Source organism: Dreissena polymorpha, chromosome 3 (genome assembly GCF_020536995.1).
Source record: "Dreissena polymorpha isolate Duluth1 chromosome 3, UMN_Dpol_1.0, whole genome shotgun sequence".
NCBI classification, from domain to species: Eukaryota; Metazoa; Mollusca; class Bivalvia; order Myida; family Dreissenidae; genus Dreissena; species Dreissena polymorpha.
The window spans coordinates 32,765,457-32,786,242 of NC_068357.1; the positions used below are offsets into that span (position 1 = coordinate 32,765,457).

General features: G+C 34.9%; 2 protein-coding genes across 2 annotated transcripts; both read left to right on the forward strand.

Moving 5' to 3' along the window:
* The first annotated feature begins 2,739 nt into the window (after positions 1 to 2,739).
* On the forward strand, positions 2,740 to 5,194 carry LOC127872139 (uncharacterized). The gene is made up of 3 exons (XM_052415465.1): positions 2,740 to 2,785; positions 3,203 to 4,220; positions 4,373 to 5,194. The coding sequence occupies exons 2-3, from the start codon at positions 3,207 to 3,209 to the stop codon at positions 5,192 to 5,194; spliced, it is 1,836 nt and encodes a 611-aa protein (XP_052271425.1). The 5' UTR covers positions 2,740 to 2,785; positions 3,203 to 3,206.
* Positions 5,195 to 5,228: 34 nt separating this feature from the next.
* Positions 5,229 to 18,555, forward strand: LOC127872140 (troponin I-like). Its single transcript, XM_052415466.1, has 4 exons — positions 5,229 to 5,436; positions 8,764 to 8,902; positions 10,893 to 10,983; positions 18,307 to 18,555. Exons 1-4 carry the CDS (start codon positions 5,229 to 5,231, stop codon positions 18,553 to 18,555), a joined length of 687 nt encoding a protein of 228 aa, XP_052271426.1.
* Positions 18,556 to 20,786: the final 2,231 nt, after the last annotated feature.

The window sequence follows — 20,786 nt, forward strand, 5'->3', positions numbered from 1 at the left end:
CGTCATACGACCGACTTTCCCAGTTGTAATCTACATGCATAGGTCATTGGGTTTATAACGTTCCATTTTATTTATATTTTCTCTCTGATAGGCGTTTCTTGTTTGATTTAATTATTTTTAATTTGTTTAGCAGTCGCATAAACAACCAAGCTATGTAATATGGAATTTTTACAACCATTATTGCTGCTTCTTTCTGTATATGCGCGATGATTATCTGAGATATTAACTATATGATTCTATATTCTCAAATCTTTTCTATAAAGAAGGAATGTAGTTGACAATTGTTAATAGTTTTATTTGATCGTTCGTCAAAAAGTTGTAATTCTGTTACTCTTGTATCTTCAATGCAATTGAGTAATTAAATAGTAATTAAATTGAATGCGTTTTAATTCCCTTTTATTATTGTTTAATTTGAGTTACAATGCTATGACGTTAAATTTTATTTACACTTAAATGTATTATGAATATTGCTGGGCCAAGTGTGAGGTTGAGCGCTCTATAACCAGGTTTAAACCACCAATGCTTTGCATAGACCGTTCCAAGGCGGTGACCCCAGCGTTATTCATATTTTGTGTTTATGTTGGTTTGTATTGTGCTGTATTGTGCTGTTTTGTACTGTTTGGGCAATAGGTCACTTGCCTTAAATAAAGGACCAACTAATTGTTTTTAATGAAAATTCAATACTGCTCCGGCAGCTGGAGTTTTACTTCTTTATATTTTATATTATGTTTACAATAAACTTACTTACTTTTTGTACAATAAGGGAATTTACCATAGACAAATAAAACATTGTTCAAGTTTAAATAAATCTTTGTATGCAGAAATCTGCAAATGCAACCGAGTTCACCAACGGCTATTTTTGTGTCGTGTTCTGAGAAAACTGGGCATAATGCATGTGCATAAAGTGTCGTTCCAGATTAGCTTGTTCAGTTCGCACAGGCTAATAAGGGACGACACTTTCCGCCAAAAAATGATTTATGCTAAGAAGGGACTTCATTTTAACAGAAAATGTCATAAACGCGGAAAGTGTCGTCCCTGATTAGCCCCTGCGAACTGCACAGGCTAATATGGGACGACACTTTAAGCACATGCATTATGCCCATTTTTCTCAAAACACGACACATTTAAAACTGCTCCGGTTAATTTTAACAGCAGTAATGTACATAGAGTACATGACGTAGCGTGTGACGAAGAAGAAAGTATAATGATATGATGGCATAATGGTCTTTATTTTTATCCCATTTTCACCGCGACATTGACGGTATATCACGTTGTGGAATATACTTGCTTGTATTCAACACTTTGGAATATACCTGTCGCGTGCACGGACTACTTTTTAAATGACGTCATGCGATATGCGCCAAAATTAGGTCGATATTGTTTGGTTCATTGATTGAATTTTAAGGTCACCCATTAGAAGAAAATGTGCATATTTTGCAGAAACATATATATATGACATATTCACCAAAAGAAATATTGAAATACAATATAAAAGTACACGATTTTTTTTAATTATTATTTATATTTACTTTACCACTGAATGATTTTTCATAAGAAACAAAGTCGACAAAACTTAAACTTCAAAATATACGACCTTCAACCTTTAAATCTAGTCATATGACATAATTTTTTGCCATCCGTATAATGAATCAGCTGATTGATGGCGTCATAAAATGACATACTTATTGCGTCATTTTCCCCATTTTTTGACGATTTATTATAAACGCGACTTATTTCACATGTTTTCTACATGTACTGTATGTCGACATATCTGAATTGTCAATTGATCACATTTTCCTTATTTCGTGTAAAGTGCATTGTTTATAACCAAAGCATATACTTTTGACATTTAACTTAAATATTAAGAATGTACAACAAGCCATACATATATCGCACAATTCATGAATAATCTTCTATGTTTGCTTTCCTATTTTATTCACGTTAGGCATAGAGCTGTGTAAAGTATAAGATGGTAAAAATAGCACCACACTGGAATTGGGAACGTCCCATTTTGTAGACGGGTATTTTCTACTCATTAATCTGTTGTGTACTGAAATGTTTTCCATTCTTTGTGTATTTATATATTAAATTATTATCTCGTACAATAAGGGCATTTACCATAGACAAATAAAACAGTGTGCAAGTTTAAACATAATTATGTTTGTATGCAGAAATCTGCAAATGCAACCGAGTTTACCAACGGCTATTATTAGATAAACTGCTCCGGTTCATTTGAGCAGCAGAAATGTAGAGTACATGACGTAGCGTGTGACGAAGAAGAAAGTTTATCGCGTTCATAAACTCATTTGAATAAAGTGATAGAATGGCATAAGGGTCTTTATTTAACTATGCTAAAATAATTATTAAAGACCCTAGATGCAAAATCGTCAATTATTGAGTTAAATGGATTATTAGATGGATTTTAAAGGATAATTAAAGGTAAGATACTAGTTCTTACGTGTTTTGATTTTTGTTTGTACTTTTGTTGTTCCCTGTTCTCGGGGAAATGATTTTAACATTTGCGCCATTGATGCATCGGATCACACACGACATACCCATAACATTATATAAAAAGCACGTTCTGCGCGTCCTTAAATTCGTCGTCCGAAGTCGGAAAACGCATTGCCCTGTATATTTTGTCAAATAAAGTGTCAGTCGCTGCAATTGTCTGTTTAACGTACGCGGCCCTATTGTCGTCAGGATCCTTAAGTCGGCATGTTTATGTATACGTCATTTCCTTTTTCAATTTGACATTGAAGAGTGTTGGGCGCTTGAAATTTGAAAGGTAAATATATTTACTTATTTCAGAATTTAAATTCATCTTTAAAAATAACAAATATATTATAGCAAATAAGCGCAAATCCCATGCTCAGTGGAGCGTTACAAATGTCATAGCGGGCGTAAGCAGTGTACGATTTATCGTGTCAAAGGCGACAACGTCCTTGAAGTTAGTAATAAGCCTTCTGAGTGTTATGAACACGTGACCAGGAACACGAGGCATTGAAAAACTTAATTGGTTATCTCCCTTTGACCTGAAACTGAAATTAATATATGGATATACGCGTAAATTTCATTGACGACTTTATGGCACACATGACGACTTAAAAGCACACCCATACATAAAAACAACATTAACTGTTTTAGTGATTAAGTCATAGACAATAACATAAACGTTACTTCATTTGTTTCTAACACGTTTCAGAAATATGGAAACAGATCGAAAAAAACGCAAATTGCGGAAATGGTCACAGCACAATATGGATGAAGCTTTTAAGTGCGTCCAAGCCGGCAAACTTTCGATTTCTGCAGCGGCTAAAACATATAGTGTCCCCAGAATGACATTAGCTGACAGGCTGTCAGGGAGGGTGAAACTGGTCGCAAAAATGGGGGCCTCAACCTACCTCTCTGCAGAAGACGAGACGTCGCTTTGTAATTATATCGATTACATGGCAAAACGCGGTTTTCCATTGACAATCAGCGATATCAAAGGCTTTGCATTTTCAATTGCAAAAGAACGTGGTCATGCTGATACTTTTGAAAAAGATGGTCCGTCGAGGAAGTGGTGGCGAGGATTCAAAAAGCGGCATCCCGAATTTGGTCTCAGGCGCACTGATGCGTTAGACAGGGGAAGGGCTGTTATGGGTAGCACACATGTCATCAAAGGGTACTTCGATCTTCACAAGGCCACACTAGATGAAAACAATCTATTTGATCAGCCCCAAAGAATATATAACTGTGATGAAGCGGCATTGTATCTCAATAAGTCAACCCAGAAGGTTGTGGTTCCCATCCGCCAGAAACACGCACACTCTCTCGCTGTTGCAACTAGTGAGCATATTTCCGTCCACTGTTGTGTAAACGCAGCTGGCAGTGCAATACCACCCATGGTCATTTTTTCGGGGAGTTTGCCGGGAGGTCCATACCACAAAAATGGACCTATCAACGCTCTATATTCTGCGTCTGATTCTGGATTCATGAATCAACATATGTATTTTGAATGGTTTGAGAAATGTTTCCTTAAGCATTGCGTACCAGAAAGGCCAGTTCTACTCATTCAAGACGGCGCATCATCTCACGTTAGCGTCCCACTGCTTAAGTCAGCAATTGCTAACGATGTCATCTTACTCAGTCTGCCGCCAAAAACAACACACATTCTCCAACCTTTAGACGTGGCTGTGTACAGAAAAATGAAGATAGAAACGGCAAAAGTCATGTCACAGGTATTGCTTCGCTATGCATACATTATTTACTTACATCTAATTAATTTAATACTCATGGCGCTTTGTTTGAAATTACGTAAACACTGCCAACTCAAGCAAATATTTAACACTTCATATCCGCATGTGTAATTCTGTAAATGCTTTACTTGTAGGCGAAGCTTGTGAAGTCTGATCTTTGGGTTTCGAAGAAAGCTGTAAGTGGTGTTTTCAAGATTATCTTTGAAAAAACGTTCACAATGAGCGCGATTATCGAAGGTTTTCGCAAATGCGGGATTCATCCTTACAACCCGAATGCGATTGACAAGAATCTTCTTCTTCGTTCATGTGATGATGTCAGCGCAGAAAACATTGATTTGACTCAGACATGTTTTAGTCAGATAGATGATGCATGCGGGTCTGAATCGTCAAACAATGTAGATATTTCGGCAAATACGTCAGCATTGAATCTATCGAATGAATCTTTGCCGGCATTATCCTCTTCAGAAGTGTTCGGGGAGCTGAATTTCCTTGTAGGGGACGACGGGATACTGACGTTAGATACAACGCAGACAACGAACACTGAAAATCAAGTCGCAAGTTACGAGTCAGATAACGATAACTGCACGGCAGTGTTAGCTCTGAAAGCGGTAGAAAGTTCGTTGACACCGAGGAAGAAGCGTAAATATGAAGAGTGTCTGAACTTCGAAATTGATTTAGACCGCGATAACGTCTTCCAAAAGTGGAAAGCCCTGAAATTAGACATGGCCTCACACTGTAAACAGGTGCCGTCAACTTCATCTGTTAGCTTGCCATTAGAATCTGTGCCTGAAACGGACACAAACCCTCCTGCTCATGCAAATAAAGATAACAATGCTATGCAACACCCTTTAGTGAAAGCGGGTCTCATATCACCGGAACTTGTAGATATTTTGATCGTTCCATCGACTGGAAAACAAGAAAAAAAAAACTCAAAAGGCAAAAGTTCTTACAAATGAAGATGTTTTGAAGGAACTTGAAGAAAAAGAAAGAATGAAGAAAATGCAGGAAGAAGAGAAACAAAAACGAGCTTCTGATCGAGAACGTAAAAAAATGGAACGAATCTTACAACAAGCACAAAAGAAAGAAGAAATGAAAAAGAAGAAAGAAGAGAGAGAACGACGCAAGGAAGAAAAAGAAAATGCAAAGAAGGAAAAACAGAAACGTAACAATGATCACACGCCAAATGAAACGGAGCACAGTGGGTTAGTCAATCATATTTAAGAGTTTCGCATGCGCACGCGACTATCTGGCGTGTACATACAAGTGATGGAGTTGCCCATAAAAAGCAACAATTGACACGCAAAATGCGTTTGTTACGTTAGTCGTTTGTAACGTAAGCCGTTAAAAGCTGTTCTTGTTTTGTTTAAACTTGTTAATTTTTTAAGTAACAAGCACTGTATAAACCGAAAGTTTATTTGCTTTGTTTTGCAACAAAATACGTCAATAAAATTCTTTTGTTTCTGTTAAGGTTGTCTGGTTTACAGTAGTGCCGACTTAACGAACACACTGACGACCCTTGGGCAACAGCGATGACGACCATAGGACGCATAGGTCTTTAAGCCGTCACAGCGTACCCCTCATCGTTGCATGCAAATTTTCGTGAAATAGTGTGTAACCTCGAGTTAAAAAGACTTGCATTGTCTCCCTTTATGTTTATACTTAAGGATCCTGACGACAATAGGGCCGCGTACGTTAAATGATGTCTCTTTAGCTGACAACATTTTGATTAATGACAACAATAGGGCCGCGTACGTTACTCGTCAAAATTGTCAAGGTCTTCGATAGCTAAAGTAACTTCAGCGTACAGTTTATTTAGTATTGACAGACCTGTACAAAGTCGCGCCAGTCAAAAATCATAAAAAGCGACATTTAAAGTTATGGTAGCCAGAACTAGGTCGTCGATGGTGTACATTTATGTTGACACCGACAGCATTTTGTCAGGAGCAATCGCCGCCATATTGGATTTTGATCATTTTCTTTCGAATATAAAATAAATTATAGTAAAGTAAAATCTTCTTTTCGCGGTCGTAATGTGTTAAAATTCGCATACTGCGTAAAATTGAATGTAGGCGTATGGTGATAATTTTACTTGTTTTACAGTTTGTGATTTTTTTAAAGACTATTTTGCGTACCAGAACAAATACATGTATATCACTACGCATGGTTACATTTGTTAGATTTTAAGCGCTTTTATGACTGAATTAAAATTATTGTTAAGGTTATTAGATCTATTTATGTTAAATGTCACGTTGAAAAAATCAAATGGGATAAATAGAATACTAGGATTAGCGTTGAATACAGAGAAGTTTATGTTGCTCGGCTCGAACACCGAAAGCGATCGCCAAGGCTCGCGCTTCCGGCGTTCTAAGCCTCGCAACATAGACGTCTAAACTTCTCTGTAATCACCGCTAACCTAGTATTCTCTATAACTATGCTAAAATAATTATCAAAGACCCTACATGTAAACTCGTCAATTATTGAATTAAATGGATTATTAATGGATTTTAAAGGATTATTAAAGGTAAGATACTAGTTCGAACGTGTTTTGTTTTTTGTTTGTACTTTTGTTGTTCCCTGTTCTCGGAGAAATGATTTTAACATGGGCGCCATTGATGCATCAGATCACACACGGCATACCCATAACAGAATATAAGAAACACGTTCTGTGCGTTCTTAAATTCGTCGTCCGAAGTCGGAATTCGTATTTCCCTGTAAATTAAGTCAAATAAAGTGTCAGTCGCTGCAATTTGTTGTTTACTCGTCGAAATTGTGAAGGTCGTCGATGGTTAGCTTTTATAATGTCGCGCGCCGCGGCAAATTTTGTGTAAGTTACCTCTCAATTACTTGTACTTACCCACCTAGGGAAGCAGGGTATGTTTTATCTGGGTTTTAACCGATCGGTATAACTAATCAAATTTTATACAAATGCTTACCGACCAGTAACCAACATGTTACCGACTTTTAACCGCCGGTATGTGGTTAACCGCCGGTTTAACTGTTTATACAATCGAGTGCAGTTGTTTATAAATTTAAGAAATAATCGACGAGTACCGTTGGTTATTGCGGTAATAACCAACGGTATGGAGTTCCGATGCGAAGGAATTAAACCACGAGGGCGAAATGATACGTAAAACAAAATAGTGTCTTTGTGTCGTATGAACGAATCTGCACTTAAACTAGTTTCAGCACCATTACCTCGATGGCAACTTTAAAGTGATAATACGGGCAGTTTTCACTGTTTGAGCTGAAAAGAATTAACAGGTCAAAAGAGTCAGTTAAAATGTGGTAACTGACCAATTGGCTGCAGCTCATCTTGCTACCAGTTGTTTATAAAAAAATATATATTATATTTGATATTTTACATGACTTTCCCAGTCTTCTAAGCCTAGCGGAACTGTTTTTTTTCTATTAGGATCAGAGTTAGTTTTCGTGTGTCGTATGGATAGATCTTTGCAGGAAATTAAAATGATCCGTAAAACAAAATTGTTTCTTTGTGTCGTATGAACGAATCTGCGCTAAAACTCAATTTAGATTTACATGGTACATGCATGATCAGTTGTAAACGAAAGTTAGGTTGATATTCAAATGCATTATTTTTGTCTTTAACATTGAGTCTACTGATTCAGAAGCAAAATGTTCTATGTGGACTGGATACACGTGTCTGTGTCTATGCTTCAGCAATAACCCCTGTATCTAAAAAGCAGTGTAACGTTTAAATAAGCAGGCAGAGTTTCCCAGGGACCAGCAAACGCTAAACAAAAAAAAGGGACAACCTCGTGCAGAATCACAGATCTCTATTCTGTTAAACAAAACAGGCAAGTTATTGCATAATCAAATATATCTCATCAAGCGCTTTTGGATTTAGGTTTTCACGTCAGTTTTGAAAATTATTTACTTCTACCAGTGCTAAGTGCACCTATCTTTGCTCCTGAATTTTCCATGTAAAAACAATTGTTAAGAGTTGAGTCCTATCATACTGACTTCTGTAAACTTTGTAAAGAATATTGGACAAGCGTGAATTCAAATGCACGACTCCTGTAATCCAGGATGAATGTTTGTCAAGTGCTACCCTCATATTTATCAATTAAATTGTAAGGTAAGAGTAATGCTAAGCTAAGAGCTGTTAAATTTTAAAGTACTTGGCTTAATATGGCTGTTAAATTGAAAAATACTTGGTTTCATGTATCAGTCACTCATCCCTTAAGTTTTATCAGTTAACCCTTTACCGTAATCCCATATCCATACTTCACATTTTGGTCTTCCTTAATTGAAAGAGGCTGTATACCATAATTAAAATTATAATTAAATATGAAGCAAAATCGTCGAAGGGTAGAAATCATTGTGTGATGAGAAGAAATTACTTATCTTGAGCCATTTCTCATTCTCTCTCAATGATTTTTAGGGCTGCTTCAAAACAACTCGAAAACTCTTGTTATTGTTTGGTAATGAGTAAAGAGCTATTTTGGACCAAACAATGTTACTATCACTTTGCCTACATATACTCATATGTTTGTATTTCCTTTAGGAGGTGGACCAAAACCTGCACAATTGTCAATTTTGACAGAAGCAGTTGTTGATGTTGTTGGGAGAATATCCCAAACAGTGACAGAAGTTGCCCTGTCTGAAGACATGGATTTGTCCATGATTTTGATAAAACGACAAATGTAATTATTATTTAAACATATTTATGCTAAAAGGGTTAGAATATAAATACAATTATTATATCTCCAGGGGCCGAGATAAAGGGTAGTAAAAAGAAAATTGAAAATTCCCTTCAAAGATGAAGTATAAGCAGAAACAAGTTTTGAAATGAAGCTTTGATCAAATAATGATTTATATCATCCATACAGTGTGTTAAGTCCTCAGCAACCGGGAAGAGTCTGGGAGATACACTAGGAGGGAGTGAAAGATATTGCCATTCTAAAATGATGGAAACATGTGTAAATTTAATTTATTTTCTAGAATTATGCATTAAACCATAACCTAACAATATCAAGATTTTAAAAGAACTTACACAACTCTAGAAATAATTGTTGAAAAGAAGAGAAATTGTTGGAAACAAGAGCAATTACTCCTTCAATAGTAAGACATTCAACAGCAAACATTAACCATTGGTTTAATCAATTAATATTCTTGTCTTGGTGCGAAGGGAAAAGGTCATATTTTAAAGAAATTGACGTAAATGCCAACAATTATAGGGGCATACCTGTATATGGATATTTCTACGGATTTTTGCACGTGTTGAAGTTTTAAAAATAAAAATGATGAAATAAATAAAATAATGTAAAAAGTTAAATGTTAACATCGGAATTAAATAGCTCAATAATTAAACAAGAATAAAATTAAAGATAAAAAAGTTATCCTTAACTAGTATCAAACAACTGACCATTTGAGTAAAAGACTAGAACTTAAACAACTCGCCCATCCGTGATCGTATAGAAAGTAATATGTGTATGTTATACTTTATATCAGCAATCATCGTATTTTTTACAAAATATAACGATAACAACAGAACTCGCCAAATTATTCCTTCGTAATCCTTAAAATTTTAATGTTTTAAATCGTCAAAATATGCTAATACTGTAATATTGTAGAGCTTGGTAAATGCTCAGTATTACCGATTCGTCGCAAAAATAAAAACTACAACGAAAATTTTGAAATCTGAAAAAAAATCAATTTCGTCAAATCTATTCACAAGAGCCAAATTAATATCAGACATCAGAATTTTAATATGCTCACTATTTACAACAAATGTAAATGATAAAGGAAAATTATGTCGCATTTTTCGTTTACAAAACAATGTATGACCTTAGCATCTTAGGCCGAAAAGTAATATATAAAAATATGATAACACCATTTTTTAAATTTTGTTTAATGAAATGTATAACTCTGTCAAATGTTATGTATAACTCAAGTCAGAGTTTTCTCCCTTTTTTCAATAACACAATTAATTCGTTTTCGATTAGATTAATACAATGTTCACATTTTTAAATAGCACGTAAAACGCGCATTATTTATTTAAAAAGGCTTATATATAATATTTAAGAAATGATTGTATCTGAAAACACGAACTTAACATTATTCAGAAATGTATTGTAATTGGTTAGAGTACATCGTTAAACACATCAAAGCACAATAAATATGATCACATCGCCTAACATTCCCCGGAAAGGTGTTTATATCGGTTGAGCAATTCATTCTTCTTTGCTGCACCTAGAATAAAACATCAAAACATTTATTTTTAATTTATTGTTCTGTGACATTTAATAGAAATATATTTAAAACAAAATCCGGTTTTCTCAACTGGTTTTATCACTACAATACATGCATGGTGACGAATTATGTACTCGTTTTCCATCATATGATTTACAATACTGTAGAAGTATGATAAAAAAGTTACAATAATTTATTTTAGGCATGTGTTCATATCTTTCTACTTCTGTATTTTAGCGCGTAGTAAACAATCATACTTTTGTATTGATGCAACGTTATCAATGATATAGATTTCAATTAATATTTGCACCCTCTTGTATCACCACAATTTCTGTACAATTGTTATTTAACTAGAATATGACATGTTTAAAATATAAAACAAAACAGTACCAATCGCACAGGCAGCTTGCATTGCTCTTAACGTTGACCGATGAATAACAGAACAGCATTCAACATTGGCATTAGTATAGGTGTCCCCTGTAAAGGCTACGAAGATGGCTGCCAAAGCCTCACGAACCAGGACATGTTCCACGTAGGCTCCCCCCAGACTAGTGATGTAAAATAAAATTTGTTTAATATTAAGGGAATCAATCTGCAAAAATACAATACATACCGGTATTCACACAGCTAGAAATTTAAGTCGTAACTAATGGTGCAATTTAAGATTACTTTTCATTTGTGAATAGCATTGTTTTCTGCTTAAGAACTTATAAGATATGAGAAGTTATAAATTTTGTAAACATTTTACATGCACAAGAAATAAGCATGAAGTAGAGATTTAAGAAAATAAGTAAGGTTTTCCGCATATTTTTCCCAAAACGTAATGTGAATACTGGCCTTGACTTAGCATGCAAATCTGAGTGTCTTCGTTAAACATTGATTGATATAAGCCTTCTTAAAAATAAATCACAATGAAGAACATGTCATTTACCAAAACACATGTGAAAATACGAAAGGCATCATAAACGTTATTGCTAATAAACATACGAAAAACATGCGCACAAAACTTACTGTTTATCTTCACTGAGGATTTGTAAAAGTTTCTGGTATTGGAGGCCTTTCACTTGCCTCATTGTGGAGAGGTATGGCTCACTAAGTATCAGTATTAATACAGTTTCATATAAAAATGTACCTGTTTGCATTATTATACATCAACTAAAAAATAAGCTAAATATTTTGTTGAAAAGCATATTTGATAAAAAAGTCAGCATTTTTTTTAGGTAAACGGCATTTGATCCTCTGTCCTTTAAAATTAAGAAAACAATAATTATATGTATTGTTACACTTGTATGCTGTCCTTAAGTATCAACACATTTTCAGATTAAAGCAACTGTGCCCCATCAATCAAAGTCTTCATTTTACTCGGAATATTAATGAATTTATTCAACTAATAAATGCGATAGGAATTAAGCAATATATATGAAAATAATAACCTTTCGATTTTCTCTAGAAATGCCCCCTTGATATAAAAGCGGACGCATTCGATAGTTTGTACAAAGTAAGAACATGTACATTATGAAATTATACATATACCATTATGTTGTTATACCATATTTTTTTAATGCGTTTTTCCGTACATTAACACCAAATGGATGTTGTTGTTCTTTTAACGGCTGCTCATAGTAACATATCATGAAGAATAAATATAATCAAACTGGTTTGTTGAAATACTTTACACTATCATAAAATGCAATACATGTGTCAATATAGATTCTAAAGGAAAGATTTTGGGATAAAAGAGCAACATGTCTTACCACGCAGCTGAAAACTGCCCACCCGTATCCTTGGGTTTGTGGTACCCCACCAGAAAGGAAATTGTTTGTACTATGAATATAAAGAAGTGAAACTCCAGCTGCTGGAGCAGTATTGAATTTTCATTAAAAACAATTAGTTGGTCCTTTATTTAAGGCAAGTGACCTATTGCCCAAACAGTACAAAACAGCACAATACAAACCAACATAAACACAAAATATGAATAAAGCTGGGGTCACCGCCTTGGAACGGTCAATGCAAAGCATTGGGGGTTTAAACCTGGTTATAGAGCGCTCAACCTCACACTTGGCCCAGCAATATTCATAATACATGTAAGTGTAAATAAAATTTAACGTCATAGCATTGTAACTCAAATTAAACAATAATAAAAGGGAATAAAAACGCATTCAATTTAATTACTATTTAATTACTCAATTGCATTGAAGATACAAGAGTAACAGAATTACAACTTTTTGACGAACGATCAAATAAAACTATTAACAATTGTCAACTACATTCCTTCTTTATAGAAAAGATTTGAGAATATAGAATCATATAGTTAATATCTCAGATAATCATCGCGCAAATACAGGAAGAAGCAGCAATAATGGGTGTAAAAATTCCATATTACATAGCTTGGTTGTTTATGTGACTGCTAAACAAATTAAAAAGAATTAAATCAAACAAGAAACGCCTATCAGAGAGAAAATATAAATAAAATGGAACGTTATAAACCCAATGACCTATGCATGTAGATTACAACTGGGAAAGTCGGTCGTATGACGTCACAAAAATCCATAATGACGTGAACAAATTCCAAGGGCAGTACTAAATAAAACTATTAATGGGGCTATGCTACTAATAAAACAAGTTTAGGTGATTTAATATTAAGAAGCAAATGAATAAAAATGGTAATTCTATTAAAGCGACATTATTGGAATCAAACAGTATATAGGTGTTTTGACAACTGAAGACAGAAATGATTTGATGTACGATTTGAGTCCAAATGTAGTTTACATGCAGATTTGTTCATACGACACAATTTTATTCAACAGTGAAAAATGCCTATAATGTAGTATTCATGCAGATTTGTTCATACGACACAATGACACAATTTTAATCAACAGTGAAAAATGCCTATATCACTAATGATTCCAAATTTTAAGGGAAGAAAGATATAGTGAATCGAAGCCATGGGATATCTCTTCTACAAATTATTTAAGAAAATTGAATGTTCTACCCTGCAAACATTAGAAATCGCTTTTATCAAATGTATTTCGGACATTAACAATTTATAGTAAACACGTGTTTACTATAAAAAAAAAGACCAAAAAAGACCGATCGTACCAAAAGGGGTCCATCGCACCAATATCACATGGGCTTATGAGGATATTTAAAATGTAATGAATACAGATATATTCATAGCATTTATTTTTCATTTTGATTGATGACAACAACACACGAACATTACCAGTTTTAAATTTTCTCGCGTACAATAATTCAAAATTGAAATGTTCATCATGTTTACCTATCTAAACGATTGGACACGATTCGCTCAGCCCTTTTTAGTGCAGCAGCCACCTGTAAAACAAAAATGTATCGACTGAATGAGAATTTACTGTGGCCCATTTCGCATGGGTGTGAGGGACGTTAAAGTCGCAGTCTGTTATAATGGCTAATCGATATCAAAGCGTCATTTCTGACACCACAGAACAAACCGACAGGAAGCTGTTTTATTTACATGGATGTCGTTTATGATATGATACATGTTGTGTTTATAATATATTGATTTTACTGAGCAATATATATTTTACTGCTCTGATACTTTATAGGATGCCAAGTGGAATTAACCGTTTGTCCACATCACTTGGAATATACATCTCTTATAGTCAATGCGTGTTTGTATTCAAATCGCTCTTATTTAATACAACAGCTACGAATACATCACCATATTAGACATAAGACGTCACGTGAGCATGGAACTTTGATTGAGGAATACTTATGTTGATTGCGACAAGCCGTCTATACCGACATATCAGTCATGAAAAATATGTTGCAAACGTGCATTATACAATAAAATGATGAAATAACATATGTTCTCAATGTGTTTACTTTTTCGATAATATTTTAATTGGCGGATTAATAATCTAGCCACTTACATGATTACACGCAGTTTGTGCAGTTATAAAGAACTTTGCTTCTGCTTCCACGTTGTCGTCATCAGTAAACTATAAGTAATGGTTTATGATAATAGACTTAAAGAAAATATTTGAAATAGCTCATTACGTCACTTAGGATTAACGTAATTTTTCATTTAAATGTGCTCTTTGATTGATGTTAAAAAGTGGTAAAGACTAAGATTTTTCTCCATGCAATACAATTACATATAAATACACTATCGATAATTACGTATTGTAATTTATAACGTTTATAATACTGTTGTATATAAACGAAGTTTTAATATACCATTCGATTGAAATAATAATATTGCTTTGAATATGATTGAGATATATAGGTGAAATATACTATTTGTATTGTTTATCCTTTATTGACATGCCCATGTAAGGTGAAATTTTAATCTTGTTGAAAATGTGTCAATGATGAATATATTTGATCGTTATAATTACACAAGACTTAATTGTCCTACCTGGTAAATTTCAGGGATTTTGTATTCCTTCTCTCGTTTCCGCGCTGTTTCATCGATTTGAGTTATCTGTCAATACGTTTTGTACAATTTCAGAAGACATTTAGGATTGACGAAATTAATGTAAATTGACTTTATGCTTGAGGTGCGATTCTGTGAAAGGTTTTAATGTTGGATTAACAAAACACTTACCGCGTATAGAGCTATCCGCGTATAAAACTATAATCATATTATGTTTTTATGAAGAATACCCACACAAGTGGTCAGGATGCGATAAAACATAGGATCTTAAAATGTGAAGTTCAGCGTTATATCAATTTAGGTTTGATTGAAAGTCATACCAGTGCATGTTTGGAATTATTTTTTTCAAAATATCTTTAGTATTAAAAAAAAATATTTATTCATATTATATTCCCTGTACCTTGTTTTGGCATCCATGACATACATAGCTGTTGGGCTCCTGGTCAATGTGCTCCCCGATACAGCCAGGATGAAACCATTCTTCACATGCATCGCACTGCCAATAAATCCTAAAAATAAATAATTATTTTTTAAATACCCACATCTTTGGGATTCCACGCTGCACCATACGTTATGTTCATTGATACGTTTTCCAAAATTTAATTGATTTGTTTTATAAAGTTAATATTGTAAATTACATATACATGCAATAAATCTAAATCTTAGTAAATAAAGCCAGTACAGGGTTCAAAATATCAGTTGCGCTCAAATCTAATAGGACAAAATAAGCTCAAATAATTGATAACGATACATAGAATCACATTGTTCTTAAAAAAAGACAAAGTACAAATGTTTTCACCTTCATAAGACTTCATTGTAAAACTTTAACTGTAAACCTAATGAATGAATGTCGTATGCAATTAAGTTTTGTTAAAGTGATATGGGCATTTTTAACTGTTGAATTGAGCTGAAACGAATTAACAGGTCAAAAGAGTAAGTTAAAATGTGGTTACTGACCAATTATCTGCAACTCATCTTGCTACCGGTTGTTTATAAAAATATATTTTATATTATATTTTTTACGTGACCCACCCAGTCCTGTAAGCCGAAGTGATCCGTAAAACAAAATGGTGTCTTTATGTCGTATAAACGAATCTGCACTAAAACTAAATTTAGGTTCACATTGTACATGCGTGATCAATTTTCAAACGAAAGTACGGTTGATATTCAAATGCATTATTTTTCTCTTTCCGGGATATTGTTTTAGTAGGTTGATGATGCAATAACAAATATAAGTGTATATGGAGTGAAAACACCAAAAATAAACAACGGTTGCGATAGACACCTATAAACTGTTAGATGCCCCTATCACTTAAATGAAGCTTGCTTAAAGAAAAAAAATCTACCGTTTTCGTTTCGCCAGTTTGTTTCTTAAGAATCTTTTTTACGTAGTATTTGGAGTTTTGCGACATGTTTTTCTATTCAGCCGAATCACAAAACGCAGGAATTTCATCGCAAATATAATAAGCGCCTGAACACGGAGAATATCGGGTACACAATAATGTCGACGTTGTCCAAATCGAGGTAAAGTCTAAAACCCGTACAAGACCGGATCGGACTACGGTTTGTTAAAAAGCGAAACAGCCGATGTAATAAGCGTGTTTTCACGAATGCCGATCGGGAATTTGTTCGCAAATTTTGGGAAAAAAGTATTCTTTTTTGCGATTGGGAATATAACAGAATTTCGGCTATAACATCTGGCCAAAAAGCCCTGTTGAGAGTGCAACAATCATGGCCTCAGTCATTTCTGTCAATGCAAACAACAGAGGAGAAATTTTAAAATATACTGTTTTAAGTACTTTTTCTCGAGAACGTCTAATTATATCGAGATCAAATTTTCAACACAATATTTAACTCGATGGTAGCTTCAATATTTGTTCCGCCAGTTTTGTTCTCACAAAGCATTTGTATACAGAGCAACCATTGTTGTTTTTGTATTAAATAATAGGAAATTCAATTTTACGCATTTTCATACACTTAAGTGTATGTCTAAACATATCAATAAAACAATTTGATATCGGATTTGAACGTAACTCATTCCGTTCTTTAAAATACCATAAACACTCAAAATCAACAAATATTTCGTACAATTTTTCGACAAATAAAATATACACATACAACAATCAATAAAATCAAAGCAAAAGCCAAGTTGTCAACGCTTGGTTTGATCTGGATACAGATTTAACAGGATACAAAAAGCTCATATATGTGGGACAATATATTTGAAGCGAATTTGCCTGCCTTCGATCAGTTTGTTAATAATGGAATAGTGTAACCATTGCTATATACGGCATCGTCCTCTTACAGTTATTCGGATAAAATAGATCGGACGCTAGCATTTTCAATTTGGGTAATACATATATTTTTTATTCTGAAATTAATAAAACAAATTGCAGTAATGCCTTAAAATATACTTTTTTACTGCATGACTTTAATGGGTCATTGTTAAATAGTATCTCATTGCTGTTTCATAAGGCTGAAGTAAATTAGTTTTTACCCATTTTGTAGAATAGTTTCGTCTAGGGTATCACGTGACTTGTCTGTATATAAGCAGTAGCTTCTCTGCATTAGGATGATTTCGAAGTTATTTCTCAAGGCGTACAGATCGAATACTAGTATTATTAGGTAAATAACTGTAGCTTTCTGTGTACTGAGTAATTCCACATTGTGGTTGGAGAAGTGACAGAACTGGTTGTAAGTAAGGGCTGGCCTGCTGAGTAAACCAAGGTGGAAAAGCGACAGTCTAAATCTAACGCTAACAGTTTAGGCTTTGACGTTTGTCTATCCATAGTCTCAGACCAGGCTCATTCATAGTTTTAGACAAGTTTCATCCATAGTTTTAGACTAGTTTCATCCATAGTTTTAGACTAGTTTCATCCATAGTCCCAGACTAGTTTTATGCATAGTTTCAGACCAGGACCATCCATAGTTTCAAACCAAACTCATCCATAGTTTAAGACTAGTCTCATCCGTAATCTCAAACCAAGCTCACTCATAGTTTCAGACTAGTTTAATCCATAGTTTCAGATGAGTTTCATCCATAGTTTATTCATAGTTTAAGACCAGTTTCATCCATAGTCCCAAACCAGGCGCATCCATAGTTTCAGACTAGGCCCATCCATAGTCTCAGACCTTGCTCGTTCGTTGTTTTTATTAATTAGTTTGTTATATTGACCCGGTTTTGTTGATTTCTACTATGATTTATTATATGCACCAACCATTGTTCCAAATCCTTTGTTTCTAATCAAACTGGTAAAGCAGCCAGGCGAAAATATTATATATCCTTAGCCAGCGTTAATACTAGTCTGGATAAAGTTACCTTGCAGGTTACAAAATTTTGCGCCCAACGTGGGACACTTTAGAACGTCACTGGACGTCTCGGAACCGAGAATTAGAGCTTAAAAAAGCATGCTAAGACGAGAGCTGCATAACTTGCAGCTAGAACATAAGATACAAAGGATGCAGCATGAGATTGATGAAACCAGCATGAGACTCGAAATGTTGGCATCGACGCCATTCACAGATAAAGAACGTGTCAGACCGAAAGTTTACTCATTAAGGGATGGTATTAAGTCTGAGAAGATAATCAGCGACTCCGATGTTCGGTTCTTCTCCAAATCCAAGGAGGCTAGTGCCCAAGACGCCAATCGTTGGAGCATCCAGGATGGACATGGCCTGTCAAACTGAACATATAAAAGACAACAGACTTGATAGATTTGTCACCAAGCGGAAACCTGAAACACATATGTCAGACAGGGAACCAGCCGGTCCCACAGCAAAAGAGGAGCCCTCAACTACTGCAAAGTATGCGGTGAAGGTTAAGCCAGCCACATACGATGGGGTCGGAGCATGGGCCGACTACAAGGCGCATTTAGAAGCCTGTGCAAAGCTCAACGGTTGGGACAGTGACCAGAAAGCAATGTATCTGTGTCTCTCAAGGGACAGGAACAGGGAGTGTATGGAAACTAAGCATCTAAGGATGCAACGTATGAAGACCTGGTGCGAGCGCTTGAAAGAGATTTGCTCCGCCTAATCAAACTGAGTTGTATAGAGTGCAGCTCAAAGAACGGCAGCAGCGAGCGACAGAAACAATGGCGGAACTTGTCCAGAACATTCGCAGACTGACCAACCTGGTCTATCCAAAAGCGCCTCAAGATGTAAAGGAAACGCTTGCAATGGAACAGTTTGTAGACGCACTAGTGAACCCAGAAATGCCCCTGAAAATTAAGCAATCCAGACCTGTAGATCTCAATGATGCTGTACGACATACCGTCGAACTTGAGTCGTTCTACAGGGCTGAACGTCGTCAGCAAGGCATGGTGGGACCTACCGTTACTCAACCACACTCCGGTACGAAAGAGATGGACGACATGCGATACACATGATACAGTTGTCTGCTCTTGTTTATAGAAAAGGGTCATGTTGGTAAAGAAGTACAAGTTTCAACTTGTGAAGTGCAATATAATTTACAATTCATACGCTGATATTGTTTCCCTAGCATTTGAAAAACGGGTCGGTAGAAGACAACTTTTTTGTCCGTACTTATAGTGGGATTATTTTATAATCGGCTTGTACAGCGTTTCATTACGCTTTTTTTGATATTACAAACTCGACAGTTTTTGTAAAACGGCTTCACTATTGACCGAAAACCGTTTGTATATAAGCACGCCTTTTCACATTTTTTTCATATAAAAGTACAACGTCGTTTCATTGGATGTTAGTGTATATCGATGTTCATTCTACAAAAAGTTAACGCTGTGTTTGCTCTCCAATACAGGAAGATGAAACCAGTGAACATGTTAATGTCCTTGTCCCGGACCATCGTCAATTTGACACCACCCGCTATGAGAAAAGTTATCCATGGCTGTATTATAGCTCAGCTAGGAACGGATACTTTTGTAAATATTGCGACTTCTTCTTCAATAATGTATCTTCATATCATGCGTATGTAACACGTGGAATTAAACTATCAACACACCCTGGCCGTAAATTGTTAGAACATAACACATCGGAAAACCACACTAAGGCTACAGCAAACTTTAGAACTTTTAAGTAAGACTACTGTTATACAGATTGATTAAAGTCCACCATTCAGTCCTGTAGACAGTCACATATATAGAAATATATGTTTATAACAGTTCAACAAAGTCGTTGTTTTTTTATATAAAAAATCCCCCTCCTAAGGGCTGCGGACCCCTTCCCCCAAAGTAGTGTGAGGGCGCTGTTTCAATGCATAGATAATGCGATATGTATTGATTTTAACCTTTGAAGATCATAACATGAGAACAAGTTCATTTATAAAAATCACAATGTTTATCTATTTTTTCAGCGTTCACAAAGAAGACCGACAAGAGATTATAAGGCGATACCTTAACCAAACTAACGTCGGCAAACATGGAAAAAATGAAAAATTAGAAATACAAAAGTTGACTGTACAAATCGAAAAAATACATTTGGAGAAAAAAATACTGAACTTAAAAATTTAAAATGAAGAACAATATTCTTAATATTTGCAGGCAAAACATTATATTACAATGGCAAAGTTTTAAACAGCATTTAAACATAGAAGATGCTGACTTTGTGGATTGTTAGCAAGGGCCAATTTTTTTTTGAAACAATAGCAAATTTCAGAAAAGATACAAATTCAGCATCTTCAATAGTCCAAGCTATTCCACTAACCCTAACAGGTTTGGCATACCGAGGAAACTAAGAACCAATCCACATGACTATTGTGCTTCTACTAAAGGTATTCAATTGAAACTTTGCGGATGTGTTTAGGGTCAATATGTGACCAAGTGCTATAACTTTGAATTATCCTTCAAAATATACCCTGGTAATGTAATACCTCATTGCCTTGCCCAATACTATATTATCTTCATCATCATTGCCTTGATTGTTGTAAACAGGCAAGATATGAT